This window comes from Mobula birostris, chromosome 11 (assembly GCF_030028105.1).
Source record: "Mobula birostris isolate sMobBir1 chromosome 11, sMobBir1.hap1, whole genome shotgun sequence".
Taxonomy (NCBI): domain Eukaryota; kingdom Metazoa; phylum Chordata; class Chondrichthyes; order Myliobatiformes; family Myliobatidae; genus Mobula; species Mobula birostris.
Genome location: NC_092380.1, coordinates 12,580,413 through 12,607,984, shown reverse-complemented (window position 1 = coordinate 12,607,984; position 27,572 = coordinate 12,580,413). Strand labels below are relative to the sequence as shown.

The window sequence follows — 27,572 nt, the reverse complement described above, 5'->3', positions numbered from 1 at the left end:
CAGCATACTTATTAAAAACTTTGAATTTTCCTTAATCGTTCAAGACATAGCACGTGACACCTCTTCCTAATTTTCTTTTTAAGCATCTTACTACACAATCACTCGTCTCAGGTAACGCCCCCTCTGACGTGCGACATGGAAAGAGTGAGTTACACAGTCAATCAAGTCATAGGTAACGCCCCCTCTGACGTACGACATGGAAAGAGTGAGTTGCAGAGTCAATCAAGTCTCAGGTAACGCCCCCTCTGACGTCTGACGAGAAAGAGAGAGTTACACAGTCAATCAAGTCTCAGGTAACGCCCCCTCTGACGTGTGACATGGGAAAGAGTGAGTTATACTGTACAGTCACTCAAGTCTCAGGTAACACCCCCGCTGACGTATGACGTGAAAAGAGCGCGTTGGCGACGGCGTGATGACGTACGCGCATCCCTGGCACTGGAGCGTCAGCGTTGGAGGCTGAGTTCGGAGTCCGGAGCGGTGACGGGACAGTCCGGAGTCGTGCGCACGGAGAGCCCGAGGGCCGAGAGAGGTAAGACGGAGGAGCCCGGAGAACTCAGCGGCACTTTTCCCCGGCGGAGAGGGCCGACCTGGGCCCCGCGCAGGTGCGGTGGGCCGAAGAGACGGGGCATTACCCCACTCCCGTCCCAGGAGCGCACCAACTCCACTGTGGGATTGGTGCTGAGAAAGTTGTGGAGTGGGCCGTTCGCATTGGGCACTGGGGTTGAGGCCGTACCTACTCTACCTCGGCATATTTGGACTGGGGGGTGGGGTGAAGTACGCCGGTACCCCGTCTGCATGCTATCCCCCTGCCTCCTCCCCATCTGGGCGCTGCCTGTTAGGGTGCTATCCAGCTGCCTATCCTAAACTCCGGCGGTTCCGAATAAACTGTACCTCTGAGAGAAGAGATGTTCTGATGAGGAATTGTTGTATCTGTAGGTAGTGCAGTGACGTAACCCGATCTCTTTATCCTTTAACCCAGGTAACCGTTTGCTGAATAATTGATGGAGCTCTGGTGTCTGGTTGCTGGCCTCATCGTATCGGTGGTGGCGGTGCCCATCGACAGGTCAAAGAAAACCGATGAGAAGCAGATCAAACCAGAGTCACCGGTGGGTGTATGATTGTGTTCAGTCAGCTGTTTGCCTTCCAGTGACTGTCAGTGGGTTTCTTGGTTAAAATTTGATTTGTTCGGTGAGCTAGCCTAACATATGTGACAGATGTGCAGAAAAATTATTCCGAAAGAGGCTATTCAACCTATCAGAATCAGAATCCTTTATTATCACCAAGTATGTGGACACATACAGGGAATTTGATGCCGGTTTCCCTGAGCTCTCGCTGTACAGAAATCAAAAAGCAAACCAAACAATAGTGCAAATAATCGTGAACTATATACAATGAGGTATTCCTGTGTATGTACAGGTGGACTTGGTTTATAATAGACTAAAATTCAAGTGTTCATAAGACCGATGGCATACAGAAAGAAACTGTTCTTGTGCCTATCAGGTATTTGCTGGCTCCCAGAAGTCCAATATCCCTGTTCCTATTCCTCATTCCTGTTAAATTATTTTCCTTCATATGTCCTTATCAGCTTCCCATTGATTCATTTTGTCAGGAGATGTGCAATTATACAAACATGCAAACTCTACACAGTTGGTACCAGAGATTGGGATGAAACCTAGATTCTTGACAGTGCACCATCCACTGTTGAGCGACAGCCGAATCTGGGTAGCGTCCAACATTGAATTATTCTAATGTAGGTTCTTAGCACAAAACATTTACCGTCCACCTGTCTCTAGAGATGCTGCCCGAGCCGCTAAGTTCATCCAGCAGTTAGCACATCCCATTACAGCGCCAGATCAGAGTTCGATCCCTGCCCACTGTGTGCAAGGACTTCCGATGTTCTTCCCACTACTACATGGGTTTCCTCCGGGTGCTCCAGTTTCCTCCCACGTTCCGAAGACATGCGATTTAATGTTAGTGAGTTGTGGGCATGCTGGCAGGAAAGAGTGAGGACACTTGCAGGCTGCCCTGCACAAACCTCGCTGATTTGAATTGTCGGAAAATGACGGATTTCACTATGTTTCCATGTACGTGTGACAAATAAAGCACATCATTTATGTTCCAAAGTTCAAAGTAAATTTCTTATCAAAGTGCATATTTGTCACCATGTACAAACCTGAGGTTTATTTTCTAGTGGGCATGTTGAATGAAATCATAATAGAATAATAACCATAACACAATCAATAAAAGACTGCACTAAATTGGGCGTTCAACCAGTGTGCAAAAGACAACAATGTGCAAATACAAAGAGAAAGTAATTAATAAATAAATAAGCAATGAATATTGAGAACGTGGAATGAAGAGTCCTTGAAAGTGAGTCCATAGGTTGTGGGAGTATTTCAGTGATGGGGCAAGTGAAGTTGAGTAAAGGTATCCCCTTTGGTTGACGAGTCTGGTGAGAATGGCTTTACCTGTGATGGACTGGAGCCTCTCCACTGCTTTCTCAGTCCTGAAGAAGGATCTCAGCCCAAAACATCGACTGTTTATTCAATTGCATAGATGCTGCCTGATCTGCTGAGTTCCTCCAGCATTTTTTTGTGTGTTGCTCCAGAGATTTTCTCGTGTTTAGGAACCACCACTGTTTGTAGAATTTTCTGTTCGAGGGCGTTGATGTTTCCATACCAGGCTGTGATGCAGTCCGTCAATATACTCTCCAACACACACCTGTAGAAGTTTGCAGGAGCTGCGGTCTCTCGTGTCTCCAACGTGTTGTTCTTATACTTTCACCTCTTTCTCCACTGTTATTTAACCCTCTTGCTGTGTGACATCCTTCTGCCCCTTCATTAGAGTGAGAGAGAACACCTGCGGCATGTCGAATTGTCGGTTAAGCAATCAGTTATTGTTATACTACAAATCACGGTCTCCCCTTGGGGCTTGCTACTGCGTGCTTGGTGGATGCGGATGCTTTTTGCTGAAACAAGACGGCGAGGGAGATTGTTGATGTTCTGCTGCTTGTGCTTTGGGTTCTAACGTTTTTTACTGTCATCTGTTCTGTTTTTTTGTGGATGTCTGCGAAGAGCAGGAATTTCAGGTTGTATACTGTGTACATTCCCTGATTAAATGAAACCGTTTGAACCATTAATCCTGGCCGTACCTGCAATCAGCAGGGGCAATACTGTGAATTCCAATCCTCTTCCTCCAAGTTGTGCATCTTTTTCCTCACGTTTTAAAGCCATGATTGAATCCCATCAGCCAATCCATTCCAGGTGTAAAACTAAAATGCGTTTCACCAATATTTAGTTTGAGTGTCTTACTGATCATCTTTGAACTCTTAAGCTGTGGGAATAGTGACGAGGCTGGAGAGGAAGACATAATAAAAGGAAATGACGGACTGTGGCAGGAAGAGCTGGACAAAAGATAGGTCATCAGATAAGGCTAAAGGTTTTTTTTTCCAAAAAAAAGTTTTGAAATTGATGTAACATTTGGAACAAAACAGATACAGCAGAAGTGTAGCTTAGTTACCCAAGTATAACTAAAAATGAATCTGATCTGATAGCCAATACAGAGACGTGGCTGCAGGATATTGAACGTTGACATATAAGGCTATGAAGCGAAGAAACTGTAGAGGAGTGGCTTTGCGCAGTAATAAACGACCTAGGGCAGTAGAGGGTGATAATCCAACTTCAGGAAACCAAATGAAGAAGTGGTTTGTGAGGAGATGAGAAATAATAACGGCAAGGAATCACTTGGCACAGCGAGGATCTTCATAACGTACAATATATACTTTCTAATGACAAAGTATCTGCCACTGTCATTATCCAGAAATGCTCAGGGTAGTTTAATACTTTGAAAAGTTTGTACAAAGGCAGGTGACGGACTAGGAGATAGAGTAGAATGTGGAAAACAGTAAAACATGCTTGTAAATGGTTATTAAGAGTTTCTGTAGATCTTTAAATTTGGTCCTATAGAGAGTGAGTCTGAGAAATTGTTAATGGAAAACAACAAGAGGGACAGCACAGTAGCCTAGTGGTTAGCACAACGCTTTACAGGACAGGCGACCTGGGTTCAATTCCCACCGCTGCCTGTAAGGAGTTTGTATGTTCTCCCCGTGACCGCGTGGGTTTCCTCCGGATACTCCGGTTTCCTCCCTCAATCCAAAGACCTACTGGTTGGTAGGTTAATTGGTCATTGTAACTTGTCCCATGAGTAGGCGAGGGTTAGATCAGGAGACTGCCGGACGGTGTTGTCGGAAGGGTCTATTCCATGCTAGATCTCAATAAATTAAAAAGATGACAGATGAGGAGGTGTTTTTGCATTCGTCACTCTCGAACAGGGGTTCATAACCCGAGATCCACGGACCCCTTTCTTAATGGTCTTGATCCATGGCATTAAAAGAAGGTTGGGAAACCCTGCTTTAGAGAATAAAAACAAATCTCAGTGTTACGTACCCTGTAACTGGGTTGCCAAACCAGCAGAAATGGACCACTTAGTTGGAATCTGGATTACTGGAACTAAGAAAGTTTTATTAAAGAAACAAGTAACACAGTACTCTAATCGTAAGGATATAAATGCAACAGGTTAGCACTGATAAAACACACAGATACACAGAACTAGGATAATAGGAATCAAACAAGCTCTATCGCAGTCTGGGGGTAAAATGATCAGTCTCAAGTGACGCAGAGTTCAGTTCAGCTTAGTACAGTTCGCAGTAATCGCTGTTGTGCCGTTGGAGAGAGAGAGAGCGAATATGCAAATTTTCGATTCAAACAGACCTTTGATGTTCCTCACAGTTAGCTTTCGGGCGAGCCCTTTTAATGTCTTCTGAGGTCACCGACTGGGACCCCTCCGTTCTGGGTACAATCGTTCTTCTGCGGTGAACCTGGCACCCAGGCAAGGGCGGACACGCACTCCAGGTTCCCGCCGATCGTACCTTTTCACCCTGTGCGTCTATGGTCGGTTCCGCGACCAGACCTCCAAACTCTCACCAACTTGTGGGGGCACACCGCACTTCCAGGGTCTCGTTATCTTGTGATCTCGTGGTGTCTGTCTTGCCTTAGCAAACCTGGTCCTTTTATCCCCCTGCTGGGGTATCGCCTGTCCATCAAATTTCAGACAGTTCAGGTTCAAAGCAACCGGTCTGACAATACTTGGAACTGTGTCTCTTTTCGTTAATCTCTCTTGTCTCTCATTAACATTTCCGAATGCTGCTCCATTGTCTCACTTATCTCTTTCATTAGCATCAATCTTCTGATAACTTGGTCTTTCGTCACATCAGAAAGAGATGTAATCAGTAGAATAAGGAGGTAAAAACTGAGGAAATTGTCAAATGGCAGTGAGCAAGTTGCTGGAGCTACAAGTCTGCATCCCTACCGTCCTCATCCTAATGCCTTAAATATTTTAAAAAATGGCTAGTAGACAGACCTCACCTGTGAGTCTGTTGGGGGGGGGGGGGTCATATACTGTGTCCAGTGCTCCCGGTGTGGCCTCCTGTATATTGGTGAGACCCAACATAGATTGGGAGACCGCTTTGCCAAGCACCTACACTCCGTCCATCAGAAAAAGTGAGATCTCCCAGTGACCACCCATTTTAATTCCATTTCCCATTCCTAGACCAATATATCTCTCCATGGCCTCTGCTGTCGTGATGAGGCCACACTTAGACTGGAGGAACGATGCCTTATATTATGTCTGGGTAGCCTTCAGCCTGATGGCTATGGCATCGATTTCTCGAACTTCTACTCAGTAATGCCCCCCACCCCCCCTTCATCATTCTCCATCCCCTTCTCCCCCCCCCCCCCTCACCTTATCTCCTTGCCCACCCATCACCTCCCTCTGGTGCTCCTCCACCTTTTCTTTCTTCCATGGCCTTCTGTCCTTTTCTATCAGACTCCCTCTTCTCCAGCCCTGGATCTCTTTCACCAATCAACTTCCCAGCTCTTTACTTCATCCCTTCCCCTTCAGGTTTCACCTGTCACCTTGTGTTTCTCTCTCCCCTCTCCCGCCTTTTAAACCTACTCCTGCTTTCTTTCTCTAGTCCTGCCGAAGTGTTTCGGCCCAAAATGTCAACCCTACTCTTTTTCCTTAGGTGCTACCTGGCCTGCTGAGTTCCTCCAGCATTTTGTGTGTGTTGCTTGGATTTCCAGCATCTGTAGATTTTCTTTTGTTTGTGGCTAATAGACAGGTTGGTTTTAATTTTCCAAATTTTCCCAGAATCAGCGAAAGTTCAATTAGATTGTAAAGTAGCGAGCACAGTCACTTAGTTCTAAGGGAGAGAGAGTAAAACAGGAGAATACAGGCCAGTTAGCTTAATGTGTATCACAGGGTAAAGTTTAGACACTTTTTAGGTTCAAGGTAATCAAGCAAAATCAGCAGAATTTTGTGATAGGGATCAATCATAGGCACATATACATAGCTAGGGTGCCTAAGACTTTTGCACAGTACTGTAGTAATTTTATGTATTGCACTGTGCTGCTGCTGCAGAAAGAAACAAATTTCATGACGTGTGTGTTGATAAACCTGATACCGATATGGGTATTGTGGACTGAAAGTGGGAAGGGGGTAGGGAGAGGGAATCATTTTTGGAAAAAAGAGAGGGGAGGGAGCAGGAAGCACCAGAGTGACATTCTGTAGTGATCAATAAACCAATTGTTTGGAATCAAATGACTTTGCCTGGTGTCTACTGGCCTGGGTATATCTGCACCCATGCTATCCCCGCCCCTCTGCCACCTGTCCCACTCCACCCTCATCAGCCCAACACCCACCAGATTTACAAACACTCTCTCTGCTCCACTTTGACAAATACAGTACTGTGCAAAAGTACTCTTGGCGTGAGAATGGAACCTAATGGGAATGATTGGCTGGCTGACAGGAAACATCGTATGCATAAATTGACCTTTCACTGGTTGACAAAATCTAACAAGCACTCTCCCTCAGGAATTTGTGCTGAGGCCTCAGCTTTTGATAGTTCATACGAATAACTTGGGAAAGAATGCAGGTGGTGGAACCTGGAGCATACAAGCACTCTGCAGGAGGAACTCGCTGGGTTAGGCAGCATCGGTGCAAGGAAGCGGACAGTCAGTGTTTCAGGTCAAGACCCTTCATCTGCACTGTCATGCAGAAATCCGAGAAGGTTTACAATACCCATTCCTGAAATGAATGAGTTGTCTTCTAAGGAAAAATTGGGACAGGATAGCTTGCTATCTACTGGAATTGAGAAAAGTGGGGCAGTAATTGAATCATACAGGAGTTTTAATGGGATGGAGTGAAGAGGATGTTTCCTCTTGTGGGAGAATAAAGAAAGATTTAGAAGTAAGGAAGAGCCCATTTAAACCTTTTTCTTTCCACTTTCGGAAGGTCATGGTTCTCCTTAAAAGATAATGGAAATAATGCCCCATTATTTTTAGGGGAGTTAAGTAAAGAATTGCAAATTTTTGTTCCCTTCACTTGAGGGAATTTCTTTCTACTTAACAAGATCCGGGACATTCACGAGTTTGGTCACAGCCAGTTTGATGGCATTCATCTACCCAGTAAACTTATCAACACATTGATAAGATCACTTTTTAATCTTTCACAAGTGAATTTTCTTTTGAGAAATTGCTTTCTTTCAAAGCATCGCTCTCAGTCCTGGTATCTTCTAGTAGCATCTTGTATTCCGTCCAGCTGTCATCTTGGATCAAAGCAGACGATCTTGCAGTCGTCTGTATGGACACCAATCTACTGTAGTTTTGCCTGTTGTTTGACTCTTCTTATCTCACTAGGTCATCAGCTGTGCCATTTAACGTGGAGTTTTCTGTAGAATTTGATACACAGCTCACTGTTCCTTTATATGGGGATGGTGAAGTCCAGTGGGAGGACATCATTCAGATTATGAGGACACACAGTCCTCTTTTATTGTCATTTAGTAATGCATGCATTAAGAAATCATACAATATTTCCTCCGGTGTGATATCACAAAACATAGGACAGACCAAGACTGAAAAAACTGACAAAACCACATAATTATAACATATAGTTACAACAGTGCAACAATACCATAACTTGAAGAAGTCCATGAGCACAGTAAAAGTTCAAAGTCTCTCAAATGTCCCACATCTCACGCAGACGGGAGAAGGAAGAAAAACTCTCCCTGCCATGCCGACCACAGTCCGACTCTGAGTCATCCGAAAACTTCGAGCTCTGATCGGCTGTCCAACCCCGAGTACTGAGCACCATCTCTATCCGAACGATTCGACCTCAACCTTGGTCGCCAACAGCAGGCAAAGCCGGGGACTTTGAGGCCTACCCTCCGAAAGATTCCCGACCACGCAGTAATGACAGCAGCGAACGAGCGTTTCAGAAATTTCTCCAGATGTTCCTCTGTGCTTTCACGTCAATTCTCCATCAAATCGGAATTGTCCACGGCCCCTATGTAACAGATACGATATCATTTTTCACCGGAGGGCTGCGCACGCACAGGCGCGCTGCTCACTCTCCTCCCGCCAACATTACACAGAGAGAGTCACAACATGTTGACTCTCTCTGTCTTCCCTTCCACCATAATCACTGCTGCCACACCCATGACACATTCTTAAGTTGTTCTGGGCCTTCTGTTTTCTAAAAGTATATCAAAGTTAACATGATTCCATTTAGAGTTGCATTCACAGGGCATGGAATTCACAGTCAATGGCCTGGTGAACAAAATGGAAAATGGTATGGGTTCTTTGGCTCACCGTGTTGTGCCGAGCTCTATAAACTTGCTCCACAATCAACCTAACCCTTCCCTCCTACGCAGCCCATAATCCTACATTTTTCTTACATCCACATGCCTATTTAAGAGTCTTTTAAGTATCAGCCTTTACCTCCACTTTTCACAGTGCGTTCGAAGCACCTACCACTTCTGACATTTCCCTTAAACTTTCCTCTAGTCATCTTGGGTATTGGCTATTGGCGTCCTGAGGAGAAAGCTGCTGGCTGTCCACTCTATCTGTGCTCCCCATGATCTTGTATGCCTCTATCAAGTCACCTGTCATCCTCCGTTGCTGCAAAGAGAAAAGCTTCAGCTCACCCAGCCTTTCCTCATAAAACATGTTCTCTCATCCAGGCAGCATTCTGATAAGTCTCTAAAATTTCTACATGTCTCCTTGATAGTGAGGAGAAAAGAACTATGCACAATATTCTCCTCTGAGTTCAAAAGGTGTGAGGTAGTTTTGCAACTCTGTAAAACTGTAATCCGTAACCTCACAGCCCTTGAAATCAGTCCCCTAACTAATGAAGGCCAGCAGAATATATGCCTTTTTAACCACCCTATCAACTTGCATGGCAACTTTGAGGGATGTGTTCCCTCAACAGAAGGAACAGAGGATCCCCCTGTTCCTCCACACTGCTAAAAATCTTGCCATTAATATTTGATTCTGCCTTCAAGTTTGGTCTTCCAAGTGTGTCAATTTACACTTTCCTGTTTGATCTCCATCTACCACTTCTCTACCCAACTCTGCATCCTGTCTATCACAACCTTCTACACTATCCACGACACCTCCAGCCATTGTGTCCCTTGCAAGCTTATTAACTCACCTCTCTACTTCATCATCCAAAAGTCTCAAAGAGCAGGGGTCCCAGAACAGATCCCTGTGGAGCACCACTAGTCACCATCCTCTGCCTTCTGTGAGGAAGCCGATTCCAAATCCACGCCACCAAGTTTCCATGGAGCCATGTTTCATGACTTTCTGGGTGAGCCTACCATGGGAAACCTTGTCAAACACTGCATGAAAACACCACACCCATTGTTCTGGCTTCAGCATGTTTTGTTACCTCCTCAAAAAGCTGAATTAGTCATAGAAAGTTACAGCCGGATGCAGGCCCTGAATCCACACTGGTCCTAATTTCCTGTATTCGGCCCAGATCTGTCTAAGCCCCACCCCTCTGAACACCTATCCAAGCAGTTTTAAATCTGCTACAACACTTCCTCTGGCAGTTCATTCAATGTAGTCAACGTCCTGTGCGTGAAGAAATTTCCCCTTTAAGGATCGTTTTAAGTCTTTCTCCTTTAAACTATGCCTTCTAGTTTCGGTCACCGTTCCTTCATTGTCGCTGGGTCAAAATCATGGAATTCCCTCCTTAACAGCACTGTGGGTGTACCTACACCTCAGTGGTTCAAGAACGCAGCTCAACACCACTTTCTCAAGGGCAACTAGTGCTGGCTTAACTGGCAATGCCCACATCCCGTAAATGAATAAGTAAAAAAAACAAATATATCACCTTATTCTTACCTGTGTTGAAATCCACTTGCCATTCCTCGTTCCACTGGCCTAACTCATCAAGATCTCCCTGTAATCTATGATAACCTACTTCACTATCAACAACAAATATTGCTGCTAGGGTTTCTTAACTTCATGTCGTGCCCTTGGCTGTAATCCAGCATTGTGATCTGATTATCCACTTGCTCTGTTGCAGGACACGGGCTTGTACTATGATCGCTACCTCCGCGAAGTGATCGACATCCTGGAGAACGATGCCCACTTCCGCGAGAAGCTGCAGACAGCCAATGTGGAAGATATTAAGGTCAGCAAGAGGGTGAACTGGATCAGCGTGTGAGTGGGGTGGAGGGGGATTTGGACCCTGGATCCAAACTCTGATATCTGAGAAACAGGTCAGGAGGGAGCAGGGAGCCTGGGTATTGATTAGGGCAGGAATAATCCAGTGGAGTCGTCTGAGGAATGGGTGAATTGAAGGGAAAGTGTCAATGAAGATGGTTTAGAGAGAGAAGGACAGTCACACCCAGGGAAATTTGGATTCTGAAAATGAAGGTCAAATTGCAAATGGAAATCTACATTAGAGTATTGTGACTGGGGGCCTTGGTATTGGTAATTGAATTGAATTGACTTTATTTCTTACATCCTGCACATACACAAGGATAAAAAATTTTGATGTTGTGTCCCTGTCTGAATGTGCGATGTGCAAATTATAGTAACTTTTAACAGATAGTGTGTACAGTAAGATGTACAACAGGACAGTCAATATAGTGTAGAAATACAATTGTCAGTGTGAATTAATCAGTCTGATGGCCTGGTGGAAGAAGCTGTCTTGGAGCCTGTTGGTCCTGGCTTTAATGCTGTGGTACCGTTTCCTGGATGGTAGCAGCTGGAACAGTTTGTGGATGTGGTGAGTTGGGTCCCCAATGATCCTTCGGCCCTTTTTATGCACCTGTCTCTGTAAATGTCCTGAATAGTGGGAAGTTCAAATCCACAGATGCGCTGGGCTGTCCGCACCACTCTCTGCAGAGTCCTGCGATTGAGGGAAGTACAGTTCCCATACCGGGCAGTGATGCAGCCAGTCAGGATGCTCTCAATTGGGCCCCTGTAGAAACTCCTTAGGATTTGGGGACTCAAACCAAACTTCTTCAACCATCTGAGGTGAAAGATGTGCTGTTGTGCTTTTTTCACCACACAGCCGGTATGTACAGACCAAGTGAGGGCCTCAGTGATGTGTATACAGAGGAACTTAAATCTGCTCACCCTCTCAACCCCAGATCCATTGATGTCAATAGGGGTTAGCCTGTGTCCATTCCTCCTGTAGTTCACAACCAGCTCCTTTGTCTTTGCGACATTGAGGGAGAGGTTGTTTTCTTGACACCACTGTGTCAAGACCCAGAGTGGGTCATGTGATGTTGGAAGGTGCCCCAGTATTTGGAAGGAGAGCCATGGGCAGAGTGTCGGCTTCTTGAGTTGGGGTAGGACTGCCTGTACAGTAAGGTGTTGGGGTCCTGTAGAAGCCAGGGAAGTTGGAAGCAGGATATTGGGCCAATACATGGGGTCACATGCATCTGGACAGCACATTTAGGTTGGTGCGGAAATGGTGTTAGGGAACCGCCGGTGTTGGGCCCGACTGTGAAGTGCGAGCGGGATGCCGGGATCTAAGTTGGTGGGGGTGATGATTCCCTCGTCACTGAAGCGCTGCTGGTCTCTTCTCCAGAGCGGAAAGCTGAGCACGGAGCTGGATTTTGTCAGTCACCACATCCGAACCAAGCTGGATGAGTTAAAGCGGCAGGAGGTATCCAGACTGCGGATGCTAATCAAGGCGAAGATGGACGCTGAGCAAGGAGAGAGTAATGGCCTTTTCGTGCATTAACTGGAGTATTGTTTAGCTGCTGTAAGGGTGGGGAGGACTGGGTTGCTTTACCAGGCCACTGGTGGGAGTGAATTATGAGAGCACGGTAACTCACTGTCTGTTTTTAAAATCCGTAAATGAGAGAGTAAATCATACAGAATTAAATCTGGCTGACTTATCAGTCTCTGTATTCACTCACGTTCCCTCACCTCCTGCCAGATGTGCAGATTGATCACCTAAACCTGCTGAAGCAGATTGAACATCTGGACCCGAAGAACGCCCAGACCTTTGAGGCTCGCGACCTGGAGCTACTGATCCAAGCGGTGGGTATGCAGTGTTCCAGGGGGGTGGGGGCTCTGTTGCCGCTGGGAACCCCAGTGAGGAAAGCATTGGCAGCACTGCCCAGCTCGGAGTCCACATCCTGAAAGGGAAGGTGACTGTGGAGTTGAGAGTACGGCTGTGGCTGAGGCAGTCGAACGGAAAATGAGCCCCTCGGCCCAACTTCCCCTGCTGGCCAAGATTCCCATCTAAGCTGGATCCATTTGGCCTTTTCCATCTAAACCAGGAGTTCCCAATCTGGATCCACGGAACCTTTGCTTAATGGTATTGGTCCATGGCATAAAAAAGGGTTGGGAGCCCCTGATCTAAACCTTTCCTATCCAAGTACATTTTAAATGTTAATGTGTCTCCCTCAACTACTTTCCCTGAAAGCTTCTTCCATGTACTAGCCATCCTCTGGATGGAAAAGATGTTTCTCAAGTTCCTACTTAAATCTCTTCTCTCTCACCCTAAACCGATGCCCTCTAGTTTTTGATTACCTTACCCTAGGGGAAAAACACCGAGTGCTTTCACTATCTATGCCCCTCGTTATCTTATGCACTTTGACAGGTTCATCCTTCATTTTATACTTTGGAAAGCAGTCCCAACCTGTTCAATCTCACTCCGTAACTCAGTCTGTTGAGTACTGGCCGCGTTGTAGCAAGTCTCCTCTGCACTCTTTCCAGCTTAGTGACATTAGGTACCTCCGTCACAAGTGGGACGTCCCAGTAGCCAAGCGTTTTACCTCTGATTCCCATTCCCGTTCTGACGTGTCAATCCACGACCTCCCCTGTGGTAAGATGAAGCCACCCTCAGGTTGGAGGAGCAACACCTTGTATTCCATCTGGGTAGCCTCCAACCTGATAGTATGAACATCAGTTCTCCTTCCAGTGAACAAAAATCTCCCCCTCCCCTCTCCCCCTTCCTCCATTCCCCACTCTGACCTTTTTACTACTTCTCACCTGCCTGTTGCTTCCCCTTGGGTCCCCTCCTCCTTCTCTTTCCCCTATTGTCTGCTCTCCTCTGCTAGCAGCCTTGACCTTGCCCACTCACCTGTCTTCACCTATCATCTTCCAGCTAACCTCTTTTCCCCTCCCCCCCCCCACCCTATTTAATTCGGGCATCTCCCCTCTTCCCCCTCAGTCCTGATGAAGGGTCTCGGCCCGAAACATCAACTGTTTACTCTTTTCCATTGATGCTGCCTGGCCTGCTGAGTTCCTGCAGTGATTTCTGAGATTGTGGATCAGTGGGGCAGGGTTAAGCAGTGACCGGGGCAGGGGTGAGATGTGACTTTAGTCGTGGGCCTTGAGCAGGGACAATAGACAATACTCTGTCGACTGCGCAGTGACACAATACCGCTCTGGATCTGCAGGCTACCAAGGATCTGGAGCACTACGACCAAGCCCACCATGACGAGTTCAAACGGTACGAGATGTTGAAGGAGCACGAGCGGCGGGAGTACCTGAAATCTCTCGACGAGGAGAAGCGCAAAGCGGAGGAGGCCCGGTTCCAGCAACTGAAGCAGAAACACAAGGAACATCCGAAGGTCAACGTGCCGGTGAGAGCAATGGGTGACTAGTAGCCAGGAATAGGGTGGCTTGCACCTTTGACCTGGGCGGGGGAGAGAGAGAGAGAGAGTCGTCCTTTGGTCCTTCCAGAACCTAGCTTGTGATCAGATGATTATTGTAATTCCCAGCTTCTGCTCTCGAAACTTCTCATTAATTCAGAGTGTCTGTGCAAACCATATTAATACTCAGATTAAGTTCTTCAGTCATTAACTTGTAATACCTTCTTTTTCTTTTTAAATCTTTTTATTGATTATTATTGAAAATCAACAACAGAGAAAAATACATCAAAATAATCAAGATAACATATCCATATGTAGAGTAAGAGTTAAACTATCAACCAGGCTGAACAGTATATCAATAATAATCAAAAAACAAAGTATTAAAGCTTTTTTTATGGAAAAAAAGAAAGAAAGAAAAAAAAAAGAACCCCTAATAACTAAAAAAAAAAAGGGGAAAAAAAACCCATTTGGAGCACAAACCCAGAGCTATGCGCCATACAAGCTTCCATAAAAAAAAGGCGTCAAACCGCCAACCAAATCCGTGTACCCAAGCATCAGAAAAGGACCATCTTTATTAACCCAAGTCAAATGATGATAACGGGCAAAAGAACCCCACCTTTTCTCGAAGTCAAATTTAGGATCAAAAGTTTGACTTCTAATTTTTTCCAAACTAAGACATAACATCACCTGAGAGAACCATTGTATCAAAGTGGGAGCAGAGGCATCTTTCCATTTTAATAAAATAGCCCTTCTAGCCAATAATGTGACAAATGCAATGACGTATTGGTCAGATATAGAAATACCGTGAATATGTTGAGGAATTATACCAAACAAAACTGTCAATTTATTGGTTGTAAATTGATTTTTAAAGCTTTAGAGATTGTAGAAAAAATAGATTTCCAAAATTGTTTCAATACAGAACACGACCAAAACATATGTGTCAATAACTTGTAATACCTTCTACTCTACACTTCTCTGTTCACGTCCTACTGGGTCCCTATGGGATTGCTGTGGTCAGGGATGTGAAATGAAGGGTTAGCAGGAAGCTTTGAGCACTGTTTTGGGTGACCTCTGCTTTTGCCCTTGTGACAGGGGAGCCGGGACCAGCTGAAGGAGGTGTGGGAGGAAACGGACGGCCTCGACCCCAACGAGTTCAATCCAAAGACCTTCTTTAAGCTGCACGGTAAGCATTGCGGGCCTCCCCAACTCATCCCAACCACCTGTTTGTGGCCAGGCTCCTTCCCAGCCAACGCTCTGTACTTCCATTCTTCTTTGGCGATTCATGGACCCCTCTCGGTCATTCCCGCATGGATCTCACTATGCAGCCTCCTCCCCCCACCCTATCACTCTTCCTTACTGTGACCTTTACCCCTTCCATACTCTACCTCCCAGAACTTTGGTGAAGACCCTCTCCCAATGCCCCTCTTCTATCTGCCAGAATCTTTCTGTGAAAACCCCTAACCCCTTACCTCCTTCCCTATCCTAATACTCTCCCTGAGCCCTGCCTCTGTCCGTTACTTCTCCAACCCTCCTGTGCCCTGTTTTAAACCAACACCGCCTGCTCTGCTCATGAATCTAACTGCACGCCTCCTTTTGCAGATACGAACGGTGACGGTGTGTTGGATGAACAAGAGCTTGAGGCTCTGTTTACAAAAGAGGTGAGTTTAAAGATCGCCAGGACATTGTTCGTTGACTCTGGTGTGTGATCGGTGAGAACTGCACACCTCCCACAACTTTGTCTCCTGACTTGTAGCCTCAGCTCATTGACAGGATGACTGGATGGTGACTCAGAAAGTACGTGTCGAGCCCTACGGACCATGGTTTGAGAGACCACGTCTAAGATACATTTCTCTGCAGGCGGACTGATGCACTTCAGCACTCCCTCTCCATCTGCTCGCCAGTGCCCTCCAACCCACCCCCCCCCCAACACCCAGAGTCTCCTTCCACAATTTATTTTTGCATGTCTGTTCATTTTGGCAAACTGAGCACCACTGGCAAATCTTTGCCTCTCTTTAGTTGTACTTGAGCTGAGCAACTCACTCAGCCATTTCAGAGAGTACTGAAGAGTCAGAGACGTAGAGTGTGTCAGGAGTCACACTCAGTCCAGCCCATGTGAAGGTATCAGACTCCCTCCCCAATATTAGTGAACCCGGGCAGTTTAGTATTTTTGAAACCATGTCACAATTCTCCAAACTCCAGATTATTAACTGAATTTAAATTAGGGCTCAGGGTACCATAGTGGTTAGCACAACGCTTTACAGTACAGGTGACCTGGGTTCATTTCCTATCGGTGCCTATAAGGGCTTTGTACTTTCTCCCTGTGACTGCATAGATTTCCTCACTCAGTCCAAAGACTAACCAGTTGGTTGGTTAATTGGTCATTATAAATTGCCCTGTGATTAGGCTAGGGTTAAATCAAGGGTGGGGGAGATTAGGGGTCTTCTCCATGCTGTATCCCAATAAATAAATAAATTTGCTGGCACCCTGGTGAGTTTTGAACTCTTGATCGTTAGTCCAGGCTTCTGGAGGACTTGCCCAGTAACGTAACTGCAGCGCCACCTAGTGGCCCATTGAATGGGTGGTGCCATTCACCTCACTATTTTAAAGAGTAAATCCTGTCGTGGATAGGCAGCATCTCCGGTTGGACTGGTCAACTATCAGGAATCCTAATAGACTTCAGATCATCAGTTATAGAATGTGCTCCTCACTTGTTCTTAAAGTGTTTTTGGGGCCCGAAGGAAGGTGGCTGAAGTGAGCGGTATTAGCTGTTCATCTCTCAGTTGTATGCAGCATCAGATTCCTGTTTTTAAAAAAAAAATAAATGAATAAAACTTCCTTTTACATCACCCACCATGCCCCCTCCCTGCCCTGCACACGAAGCTGGAGAAAGTCTACGATCCCAAGAATGAGGAGGACGACATGATAGAGATGGAAGAGGAGCGGCTGCGGATGAGGGAGCACGTGATGAACGAGGTAAGTGACGTCCTGGGCTCAGGAAAGCAGGAGCCAAGCCTGAGAGATGAAATCTGGCACCGCTCCTTACTGTCTAATTTTTACCCAGTATCATGTTATAATCGCTCCTTCGCTTGAGTACGGGAGTCTGGTCCCTTGAGGATATACCCTACATTTAGCATAACTAAGTGAATTTGATGGGATCTTAAATCAAACATGAGTTCTTCCCGAAGGGGGCCCACTCCACAATTCAAAAAGATTGTGGCTAATTCTATATCTTGCATCCTCTTTACCCAGTTTTATATTTTTTAAGTTTTTATTCATGGATATGGGCTTTGCAGGCTGTGCCAGCATCTAATTCTCCATTCCTGGGAAGGTGGCAGTGAGCTGCTCTCTTGAACCGCTGCTGTTCCTGAGGTGTGGGTGTCCCCACAGTGCTCTCGGGGAGGTTTTGACCGAGTGACAGTGAAGGGACAGACGGTGATACTGCATAAACTCTTCTCGGACTTCCAGCTGGGTGCAAATTTCAATTTAAGCGGATGTTTCGATGACATACTCCCCCGTCTTCATCAGGGATGATGGCTAGGCATGTCTAGTCTGGTGGTATAAACACCCCTATCGTCTGTTCCTCCTGATTGGCTGGTCCTCAGCCAATCAGGTTTCTGGTGTCCCACCATGGACGGTGATATATTTCCAAGTTAGGGTGGTGTGTGGTTTGGAGAGCAGCTTCCAGGTAGTGATATTCCCCATACTTTTTGCTGTCCTGGTCCTAGTTAGGACCGGTGGGCTTGGAAAATGCTGTAATTCCTTGGTCTACACAAATTTATAAATCTCAGGCTAAGAACCAAACATCCACAGCCCTTAGACTTAGTTTCTGAGAGATATAGCATTTTGAGCAAGCTGATTTCTTGAATGCCCACTAGTTCTAGACTTGCCAGCCAGTGATGATGGGGTGTCAACACTGACCCTGTCAACATACTGCAGTTGGGTTATGTCTTATTCATCTAATCCAGAGATTACAAGCCTCTTCTACTCAATCCACCACTCCTTCATAGCCTCCTAATGTATTCTCATTATTACTGAAGTGCAGAAGAAGACCGCTCAGTTTTGGTAATCTTGCTATGTGAGTGTTTGTATCCCTCGGCCTCCCTCTCGCCCTGTCATTTTTCCTAATGTTGAAGGTGCATCTATTTTAAAAGTGGCTCCTCCACCTGATTTCCCACAATGAAACCATGTCCTGACCGCGATCTGCCTTTTAAAACAGCGGTCCCCAACCACCGGGCCGCAAAGCATATGCGACCGGACCGCGAGGAAACGATACGAGTCAGCTGCACCTTTCCTCATTCCCCGTCATGCACTGTTGAACTTGAACACAGGGTTGCCAACTGTCCCATATTAGCTGGGACATTCTGTTGGGCTAAATTGGTTTGTCCCATACGGGACCACCTTTGCCCCGTATTTCCCCCCGCTAAGGTAGAGCGTTCCTATGAAACCTTTCATGCCGAAATGGGGTAAAGCGAAGAAGCAATTACCATTACTTCATATGGGGAAAATTTGTGAGCATTCCCAGACCCAAAAAATAACCTACCAAATCATACCAAATAACACATAAAACCTAAAATAACACTAACATATAGTAAAAGCAGAGATGATATGATAAATACACAGCCTATATAAAGCGAAAATAATGTATGTACAGTGTAGTTGAGAAGATTAAGCCAAAACCGATTTGTGGAAAAAAATCGGCACGTACCCGCATGTGCACACGAGTTTAAACCTACTTGACCCCCCCCCCCCCCAGGTCGGCCGGTCCGCAAGAATATTGTCAATATTAAACCGGTCCGCAGTGCAAAACAGGTTGCGGACCCCTGTTTTAAAAACCCTGGAGTGGTGACCCCAGAATGGACCAGCGTAACCGCATGTGACTAATTTCTTGCTCGGCAGGTTGACACCAACAAAGATCGGTTGGTCACCCTGGATGAATTCCTGAAATCGACAGAGAAGAAAGAGTTCCTGGAGCCAGAGGAGTGGGAGGTCAGTGTGTGACTGTCGGGAGAGAGGGAGGGACAAGGGGGTGGTGGCAAAGCACTGGCCATTGTAGCAGTGGGGAATGGTGTGGGATCATCTGACTGGTAATCCTGTATGTTGGGTTTACTCTGAGTGTGGATGGGTTGGGAGAGTGGCTGGTGTTGATTGAGGGCCATGTTGACTTGGGAGTCCAGAAGACATGGGAGCAGAATTAACCCATTTGGCCCATCGAGTCTGCTCCACCATTCAATCATGGCTGATCCTTTTTCCCCCTCCTCGACCCTATTCCCCAGCCTTCTCCCCGTAACCTTTGATGCCGTGTCCAATCAAGAACCTGTCAATCTCTGTCTTAAATATACCCCATGACCGAGACTCCACTGCTGCCTGTGGTAACAAATTCACCACCCTCTGGCTAAAGAAATTTCACCGCATCTCTACTTTAAATGGACGCCCTTTTGTCCTGAGGCTGTGCCCTCTTGACCTAGACTCCCTCACCATGAGAAACATCCTTTCCACATCTACTCTGTCTAGGCCTTTCAATATTTGAAAGTTTTCAATGAGATTCTCTCCCCTCCCCGCCCCCCCCCCCCCCAAGTCCTTCTAAATTCCAGCGAGTACAGACCCAGAGCCATCAAACGTTCCTCATTTGATAACTCTTTCATTCCCGGAATCATCCTTGTGAACCTCCCCTGGGCCCTCTCCAATGCCAGCACATCTTTTCTTTGATAAGGAGGTGAAAACTGTCCACAATACTCAAGGTGAGGCCTCACCAGTGCCTTATAAAGCCTCAGCATCACATCCCTGCTCTTGTATTCAAGCTAACATTGCATTTGCCTTCCTCACCACTGACTCAAACTGCAAGTTGCGTCACACAGTGTGGAAACAGGCCATTTGGCTCAATGGGTCCATGACAATCACAGTAGCCTCCCTGATAGTCCCAGCTGTCAGCTGTCTTACAGCTGCAGAGCATTCTAACTTGCTCCCCTGACTCCGAAACAAACAGCTGGGGGTTGACTCAATATGGTGTGGAGCTGACCCCTCCTAAACCAGGGTCAGCTTTGACCTCAGTGCCTGGGAGGGAGCCAGTACGAAGCAGATGAACCAGCTGTTGCGAAGGTCATAAACAACAGACAATGTGCAGAGGCTGGAAATCCGAGCACCACCCACACAATGCTGGAACAACTCAGCAGGCCAGGCAGCATCTATTTAAAAAGTACAGACTATCGTACTTCTTCCATAGATGCTGCCTGGTGTGCTGAGGTCCTCCTGCAATTTGTGCATGTTGTTATGAAGGTCGTGCTTTCATTAGAGCAGAAGTCTAATTTCCCACTTTGGGAAATCCACTCAGCAATAAATAGAGATGAAAATCTATCGCATCGTTTCTCTGTGTGGCAAACAAATAACAATAAACTCAAACTCTGGCTAACTTTCCTGCTGATTAAGCAATTAATATTGATCAGTTGGGAGTGTTGGTGACCAGACTGGTGGGTGTGGGATTTGGTGGTAGTGGGGATGACTCTGTTTTGGATTACGGAGATGGGAACACGCTGTGAATGTGTTGGGTCAGTGGGTGAGTGCTACCTGTCCAGTGAACCTCTTCCTGCCTCGTTGTGGAACAGACGCTGGACGAGACGCAGGTCTACACGGAGGAGGAGCTGCGTCAGTACGAGCGGGAGCTGGCCGAGCAGGAGGCTCAGATTTCCCAAAGGGCAGAGGAGCTGAGGAAGGAGCACGAGGAGCTGCTGCGGAGGCAAAACGAACTGGATGTCCAGAAGAAAGAATACCAACAGGTGACAGCCGCCACTAAACACCCTGGGCCACCCACCCTGCCAATGCATGGAGTCCCGGTGTGAGGGTGGAAACAGGGGCATCTGTGTCTAGGCGGCTCCAGTTCCCCAGGTTCTATCCCGACCTCTGATGCTCTTTGAGTGGGTTCTTCCCCCTTCCCTCTAATTGTTCCCGTTTTTTATTCTCCCAACTTCCCCAAATATGTGCAATTTACTGCCCATTAACTCACTTGTGTTTAAGTCAGCAATGAAGGCCCTCCATCTCTGGCTTCATTCATCGTGTCAATAGCTTCGTCTCAGTTCTCACTAATGTCAATCAAGCAAGTCCCGGGTGGAGACTCAGGAATACCGTCGCACTCAGATGTGGAAGGATTCTTCACTGTCATTTCCAAATAACCATATAACAATTACAGCACGGAAACAGGCCATCTCGGCCCTTCTAGTCCATGCTGAACGCTTACCCTATCCTAGTCCCACCAACCTGCACTCAGCCCATAACCCTCCATTCCTTTCCTGTCCATATATCTATCCAATTTAACCTTAAACGACAACATCGAACCTGCCTCAACCACTTCTGCTGGAAGCTCGTTCCACACAGCTACCACTCTCCGAGTAAAGAAGTTCCCCCTCATGTTACCCCTAAACTTTTGTCCTCTAATTCTCAACCCGTGTCCTCTTGTTTGAATCTTCCCCACCCTCAATGGAAAAAGTCTTAACCACGTCAACTCTATCAATCCCCCTCATAATTTTAAACACCTCTATCAAGTCCCCCCTCAACCTTCTACGCTCCAAAGAATAAGACCTAACTTGTTCAACCTTTGTAACTTAGGAGATGAAACCCAGGCAACATTTTAGTAAACCTCCTCTCTACTCTCTCAATTTTATTGACATCTTTCCTACAATTCGGTGACCAGAACTGTACACAATACTCCAGATTTGGCCTTACCAATGCCTTATACAAATTCAACATTACATCCCAATTCCTATACTCAATGCTCTGATTAATAAAGGCCAGCAAACCAAAAGCTTTCTTCACCACCCTATCCACACGAGGTTCCATCTTCAGGGAACTATGCACCATTATTCCTAGATCCCTCTGTTCTACAGCATTCTTTAATGCCCTACCATTTACCATGTATATCCTATTTTGATTAGTCCTACCAGAATGTAGCACCTCACATTTTTCAGCATTAAACTCCATCTCCATTCCGTAACAGCTTTATTTGACCAGTCCTGAGCTGATCCCCCTGAACCTGGAGGACTCGTGGACTACTCTTACCCTTTGACCTGTTTGGCATGGGTGACCCTACCAAGAGCCAAAGCACAAGGCCCTGACTCCAGCCAACAGCTCTCCGGGTCATTGAGGTATGCAAGCCTCCAAACTCAATGACAAGGTTGTGGTCCTTCTAGAGGAAATATCTGTGAGTTGGCAGGTTAATTGATTCAAGTTAGTTTTGTCGTAAACACCAGGGTGCAATGAAATTCCTGGCTCACAGTTTAAAACCTCTGTGGTAATAATACACACAATAATACATCATTGAGCATAAAATGACAGAATTGGACAGAGATGGTCGTGCAATCTGAGACAGTGCAGTGAGCATTGCCAAAGTTAGAGTCACTACTGCAAGTTGCCTCTGGTGAGAAGATGATCAGTAGAAGGGTGACGGGACTGAAGTGGGATTAGTATTTGTTACTTCTGAGGTTGCTGCCTCTTAGTAAGTAAAGTAAAGGCATCCGTTAGTCTTGCGAGACCATGGATCTGCGCCTGGAAAGTCTTCACTCTCCAGGGCAAGGTTGTATGGAAGACCAGCAGTTGCCCATGCTGCAAGTCTCCCCTCTCCATGACACCAATGTTGTCCTAGGGAAGGGCATTAGGACCCATACAGCTTGGCACCAGTGTCGTCGCACAGCAATGTGTGATTAAGTGCCTTGCTCAAGGACACAACATGTTTCCTCGGCTGGGGCTCGAACTCACGACCTTCAGGTCGCTAGTCCAATGCCTTAAACACTTGGCCACGTGCCCACTGCCTCTTACTATTGGCCAGCATTCAGACCACTGCTCTGCTGATACTGTCGGCTCCGGATCCTGGGAGTCTGTACCACTGCTCTGCTGATACTGTCAGCTCCAGATCCTGGGAGGCTTCCCAGCTTCTCACGTCACTGCACCCTCCCTCCTCACTATCACCTGCCAGCTTGTACTTCTCCCCTTCCTCCACCTGCTCATCCTGGCTTCTGTCCCCTTCCTTTCCGGTCTCGGCCCAAAACATAGGCTATTTATTCCCCTCCGTAGATGCTGCCCAACTTGCTGAATTCCTCCAGCAGTTTGTGTGTCTGTTACTGGTTGGCCATTTGGCCTTCTGCTGACCAAACGTGGCGATGTGGCAACCATTCCAAATGAGATGGCAGTTGCTACTTCACATTCTCAGCACCTGATGGCTCCGCCCTGACTGCTGCCTTCTTGTTCCAGGCCCTGCAGCAGATGGAACAGAAGAAGTTCCAGCAGAAAGGCAAAGCCCCCCTTTCTGGCCCAGGAGGAGAACTGAAATTCCAACCCGCTGACACACGCTCAGGTAAGGGGATCTGATGGTGAGGCTAAGTACATGCGGGAGATTTGTGAAAGTGAGCAAGGAACAAGCAGTCGGTATTTTTATTGCCTGCATTCAACCTTTTAAAAGGATGTTGCCTGTCCGGCAGTGTTGTATCCTGTCCCTTTGATACCTTGGAGTTGAAAGCTTTCCCTGTGTAGGATGGTAGTGCGTAGAACTGAATACTGTCACAGTGGGTGCCTACCTAGTGTCACAGTGTTCAATTCGCAACACTGTCTGTGCAGAGTCTCTACCTTCTCACTATGACCATGTGGTTTCCTCCGTGTGCTCTGGTTTCCTCCCACGTTCCACAGACGTGCGGATTAGGGTTAGTCAGTTGTGGACGTGCCGACACTTGCAGGCTGCTCCCAGCCAAATCCTTACTGGTTTGATTTCACGCAAACTACACCATGTTTTGGTGTACGTGTGACACAAGGTGAATATTTTTAATCTTCTTTGGCCTAATTGGAACTTGGGCAACTGTTAGCTGCCCTCTGAAATGATACAGCCAACCACCTGGGTGTCTTGAGGTCGGCAATAGCCACAAATCCATAATCATTTAATGATAAATTGTGAATTTAAAAAAAACACATGCAAATATCAGTGGTTATAGGTCACATTCGATCTGGCCAGGATCTTTCTTATCTTGGAAACTGAGTGCACAGAGGGTCATTGGGCCCAGGGTGCCTATGTCAGACCACATGGACCACAGCAAATGGATCCTCCAGTTCCAAACCGGAAGACCACAGTCTGTGCAGATTGGAAGTAACATCTCCACTTCACTAACAATCAACGCTAGCACACCTCAGGCTTTGCTTAGCCCACTGCCCTACTCTCTCTGCACCCATGACTGTGTGGCTAGGCACAGCTCAAATGCCATCTACAAATTTGCTGATGATACAAGAATTGTTGGCAGAATTTCAGATGGAGACGAGAGGGCGTACAGGAACGAGATATACCGGTTAGTTGAGTGGTGTCGCAGCAACAACATTGCATTCGATGTCAGTAACACCAAGGAAATGATTGTTGACTTCAAAAAGGGTAAGACGAGAGAACACACACCAGTGTTAGCATCAGGAAGAGGTACATGGAGCCTGAAGGCACACACTCAATGATTCAGGAACAGTTTCTTCCCCTCTGCCATCCAATTTCTGAATGGACATTGAACCCATTAATACTATCTCATTATTTCTATTTTTGCACTACTTATTTAATTTAGCTATTTTATATATTTTTATATATAATATATATGTATATATTTTAATTCAGATTTTTCTATTATGATGTATTGCATGGAAGCTGCTACCACAAAATCAACAAATTTCACAACATATGTCGGTGATATTAAACCTTTTTCTGAACAGTTCTGATTTCTATTGTGAACCTAAAGGTCATTGGATTGGGGTGCAGAGCTGTTATTTATCTTGGAGTTTAACTTCATGTTTGTTTATATAATCACCGATTTACGTGTGACTGTTCTGTGAGTTTTCCAGTGGTTATAATTACCTCTATTTTTCTGGAGACCTGGTTTCAGTGGCTGCTGTCACATTACTTGAATCTGGCTACCTTATTGGTTAATTGTTATCACTGGAATCTCTTATTACTGCTTTTGGTCTTTTTCTTTTCGTTAATTACTTATTTGTTTGTTGGGATATAGTGTGATAGCCCTTCTGCCCCTACTTGCTGCGCTGCCCAGCATCCCCTTGCTTAATCACAGGACAATTTACTACCCATTAACTACCAGCCAGTATGTCTTTGGACTGTGGGAGGAAACTGGAGCACCTGGAGGAAACCCACTGTGTCACGGGAGGAATGTATAAACTCCGTACAGACGGCAGTGGGAATCTTTGTCTTTTGCTTCTTCCTATTCTTCGCTTTTGTAACACTTAGTAAAGCTCAACAGCAACAAGTTTCATGCCTCATTCTTGACTTCCAAAGAAACCTTTGGCATACAAAAGCATCTGGATCCAACAAGGTTCAATGCTCAGTGATGTCTTGTACCATTCAGCTAGGTCTTCTAATTGACAGAAACAAACTACAACAAATTCAGACTGGATCACATTATTAATGCATTTATGATTTTACTTGCAAGGGAAGGTATGTTTCCAGCCAAGTTTTGTCCGGGGAAAAATAGCTTCCACCTTGCTTCAACCAAAACGTTTTTTTAACAAAAGAACAGTAATTAGGTTACTCCATTCCATATTATTATATCCCTCCATTATCCTTACCTCGTTTTCACATTTGTTCTTTAGAAGCTCTATCCTGTTTACCTCTGTTGTCAAAACATCCCCTCTGGCCTTAAAAGAAATTGTCTGTCATTTTTTTTTTTAAAAAAATGTTTCCTCCCATAAAACACTCAAACTTGTAAGTTTTCCCATTCAAACCAGCAAAGCACCTTGGGATTTCATAGACTTCATTTTGTTCACATTATATTTTACAAAAGTTACAAATGTATAAGACTTCAGGGTTACAGATATATTTCCACAATATCACCAGCAGGAGTGGGGCTCGACTCCACAGCTGAATTATTTCAGCGCCACGCTGTCTTGTTTTGAGTCAACTTGTCGCATCTCTGGATCTTTCAGATGTCCGAGCTCCGGTCAACGAGCCGGCACAGGTACAGCCTGAGGTAGAGAAGGTAGACCGTGCTCCCGGCCACCAGGGTGACCAGCCACCACCACCGCCACCGGACAACAGGGAACACCAGCCGGCACCGCCTGCCCACCACCCTGTGGAGAAGCAGCCAGAACCAGTTGTGCAACTACAGTGACCTCAAACACCTGACCGTCCCATAAATCACTGTTCGAGGTAGCAAGATCAGAGTCCGATTAATCAGGAGTATTTATCATTTTAAGTCTGTGAGCCTGTTAATCAATATATTTTAGAGTCCAGACCCTGCACTGTACCCTTCTCTCTTCATTTGAACATTGCTATGTTTCTGTCTCCTGCTGACTGGGAGCGTAGTCCTACTCATTGCTACCAGCTGGTTCCAGCAGGTTGAGTTGAGAGGCATCTCCTTGCTCTGCACTAGCTGAAGGGGCAGCTCTCAGGATTTCTCCTCACTGAGCTAAGACTGTAATGGAGGACAAGCTGGCGTCCATGCTGTGGATGGGTGATCACCTGAGTTTTGTTCAGCTGTGATGCCTAAGCCTTCATGTTCAGATGTGTCCTTGCAGCAGCACACAGTTTAAAAGCAGCTAATTCGCCCCAGTTTTGTTTTTCTCTTCTTCCCACCCCCTATACTTCGACTGGGTCGCTGTGTGCCAAGGTGTTTTAATGTTTTAGAATATTCTGTGATATTACAAGATCATTTTGAACCTGTGCACAAGTATTAGAGAAAGAATTAATGGTGGAAATTCTGCCTGAGGACCTTCAGGTTACCGCCCACATTGTCCCTGCTGAGAGACGGTGAGGCAGAATAGAGCATCTGATTTTTAAAGTAAAGCACTTTTTAAAGCATATGATGCAAGTTTGAGAATTGTGTGTTTTAATTAATGGGCATTTGTGAAATAAAGGGTGTGACTGGGCCACATGTGGCTGTGTCTTATTTTTCCCTTCTCTAAAGCACACATAGTGTTTCCATCCACTGCAAAAGGTGGTATTTCCCATTAGCCACCCATTTTAATTCTATTTTCCTTTCCCATTCCGACATGGGTTCACGGTCACAACGAGGCTACCTTCATGTTGGAGGAACAGCACCTCTTATCCTGTCTGGGTAGCTTCCAACCTTGGTGGCATGAACATCGATTTCTCTATCTTCTGTTAATTTCTCCCCACTCCCCCTTCTCTCTTAATTTTCATTCTTCATTCTACCTCCCTTCTTGCCCCTTCTGACCTGCCCATCACCTCCATCTGGTGCTCTTCTCCCTCAGTCCACTGTCCTCTCTTGTCAGATTCCTCCTCCTTCAGCCTTCTTTCTCTTCTACCTACTACTCGCTGCTTCTCACTTCATGCCCTCCCTCCTCCATCCACCTACTATTCCACCTCACCTGGTCTCCCCTACCACCTGCCAGCTTATTCTCCTTCCCCTCCCCTCCACCTTCTTATTCTGGCTGCTTCCCACGTCCTTTCCAGTCCTGCTGACCAGAGTGTTCTACCACCAAGCCTTCAAAAGTCTGGGATATAGATCATTGGGTCCATGGGGTTTATCACCTAGTCTTGCCATCTTCCATTGTTACCACTAAAACTCATTTCCTTTGGTTCCTCATTCCTGCTAGATATTCAGCACCATAGTATTTGGGAAGGGGATTTTATATC

At 46.1% G+C, this 27,572-nt stretch overlaps 1 protein-coding gene across 1 annotated transcript; it reads left to right on the top strand.

Moving 5' to 3' along the window:
- Positions 1-419: 419 nt before the first annotated feature.
- Positions 420-26,842, top strand: LOC140204823 (nucleobindin-2-like). The gene is made up of 13 exons (XM_072271658.1): positions 420-529; positions 980-1,106; positions 10,426-10,533; positions 11,944-12,076; positions 12,298-12,401; positions 13,769-13,954; positions 15,056-15,146; positions 15,563-15,621; positions 16,844-16,936; positions 18,860-18,949; positions 20,563-20,733; positions 23,198-23,300; positions 25,901-26,842. The coding sequence occupies exons 2-13, from the start codon at positions 1,002-1,004 to the stop codon at positions 26,083-26,085; spliced, it is 1,428 nt and encodes a 475-aa protein (XP_072127759.1). The 5' UTR covers positions 420-529; positions 980-1,001; the 3' UTR covers positions 26,086-26,842.
- Positions 26,843-27,572: the final 730 nt, after the last annotated feature.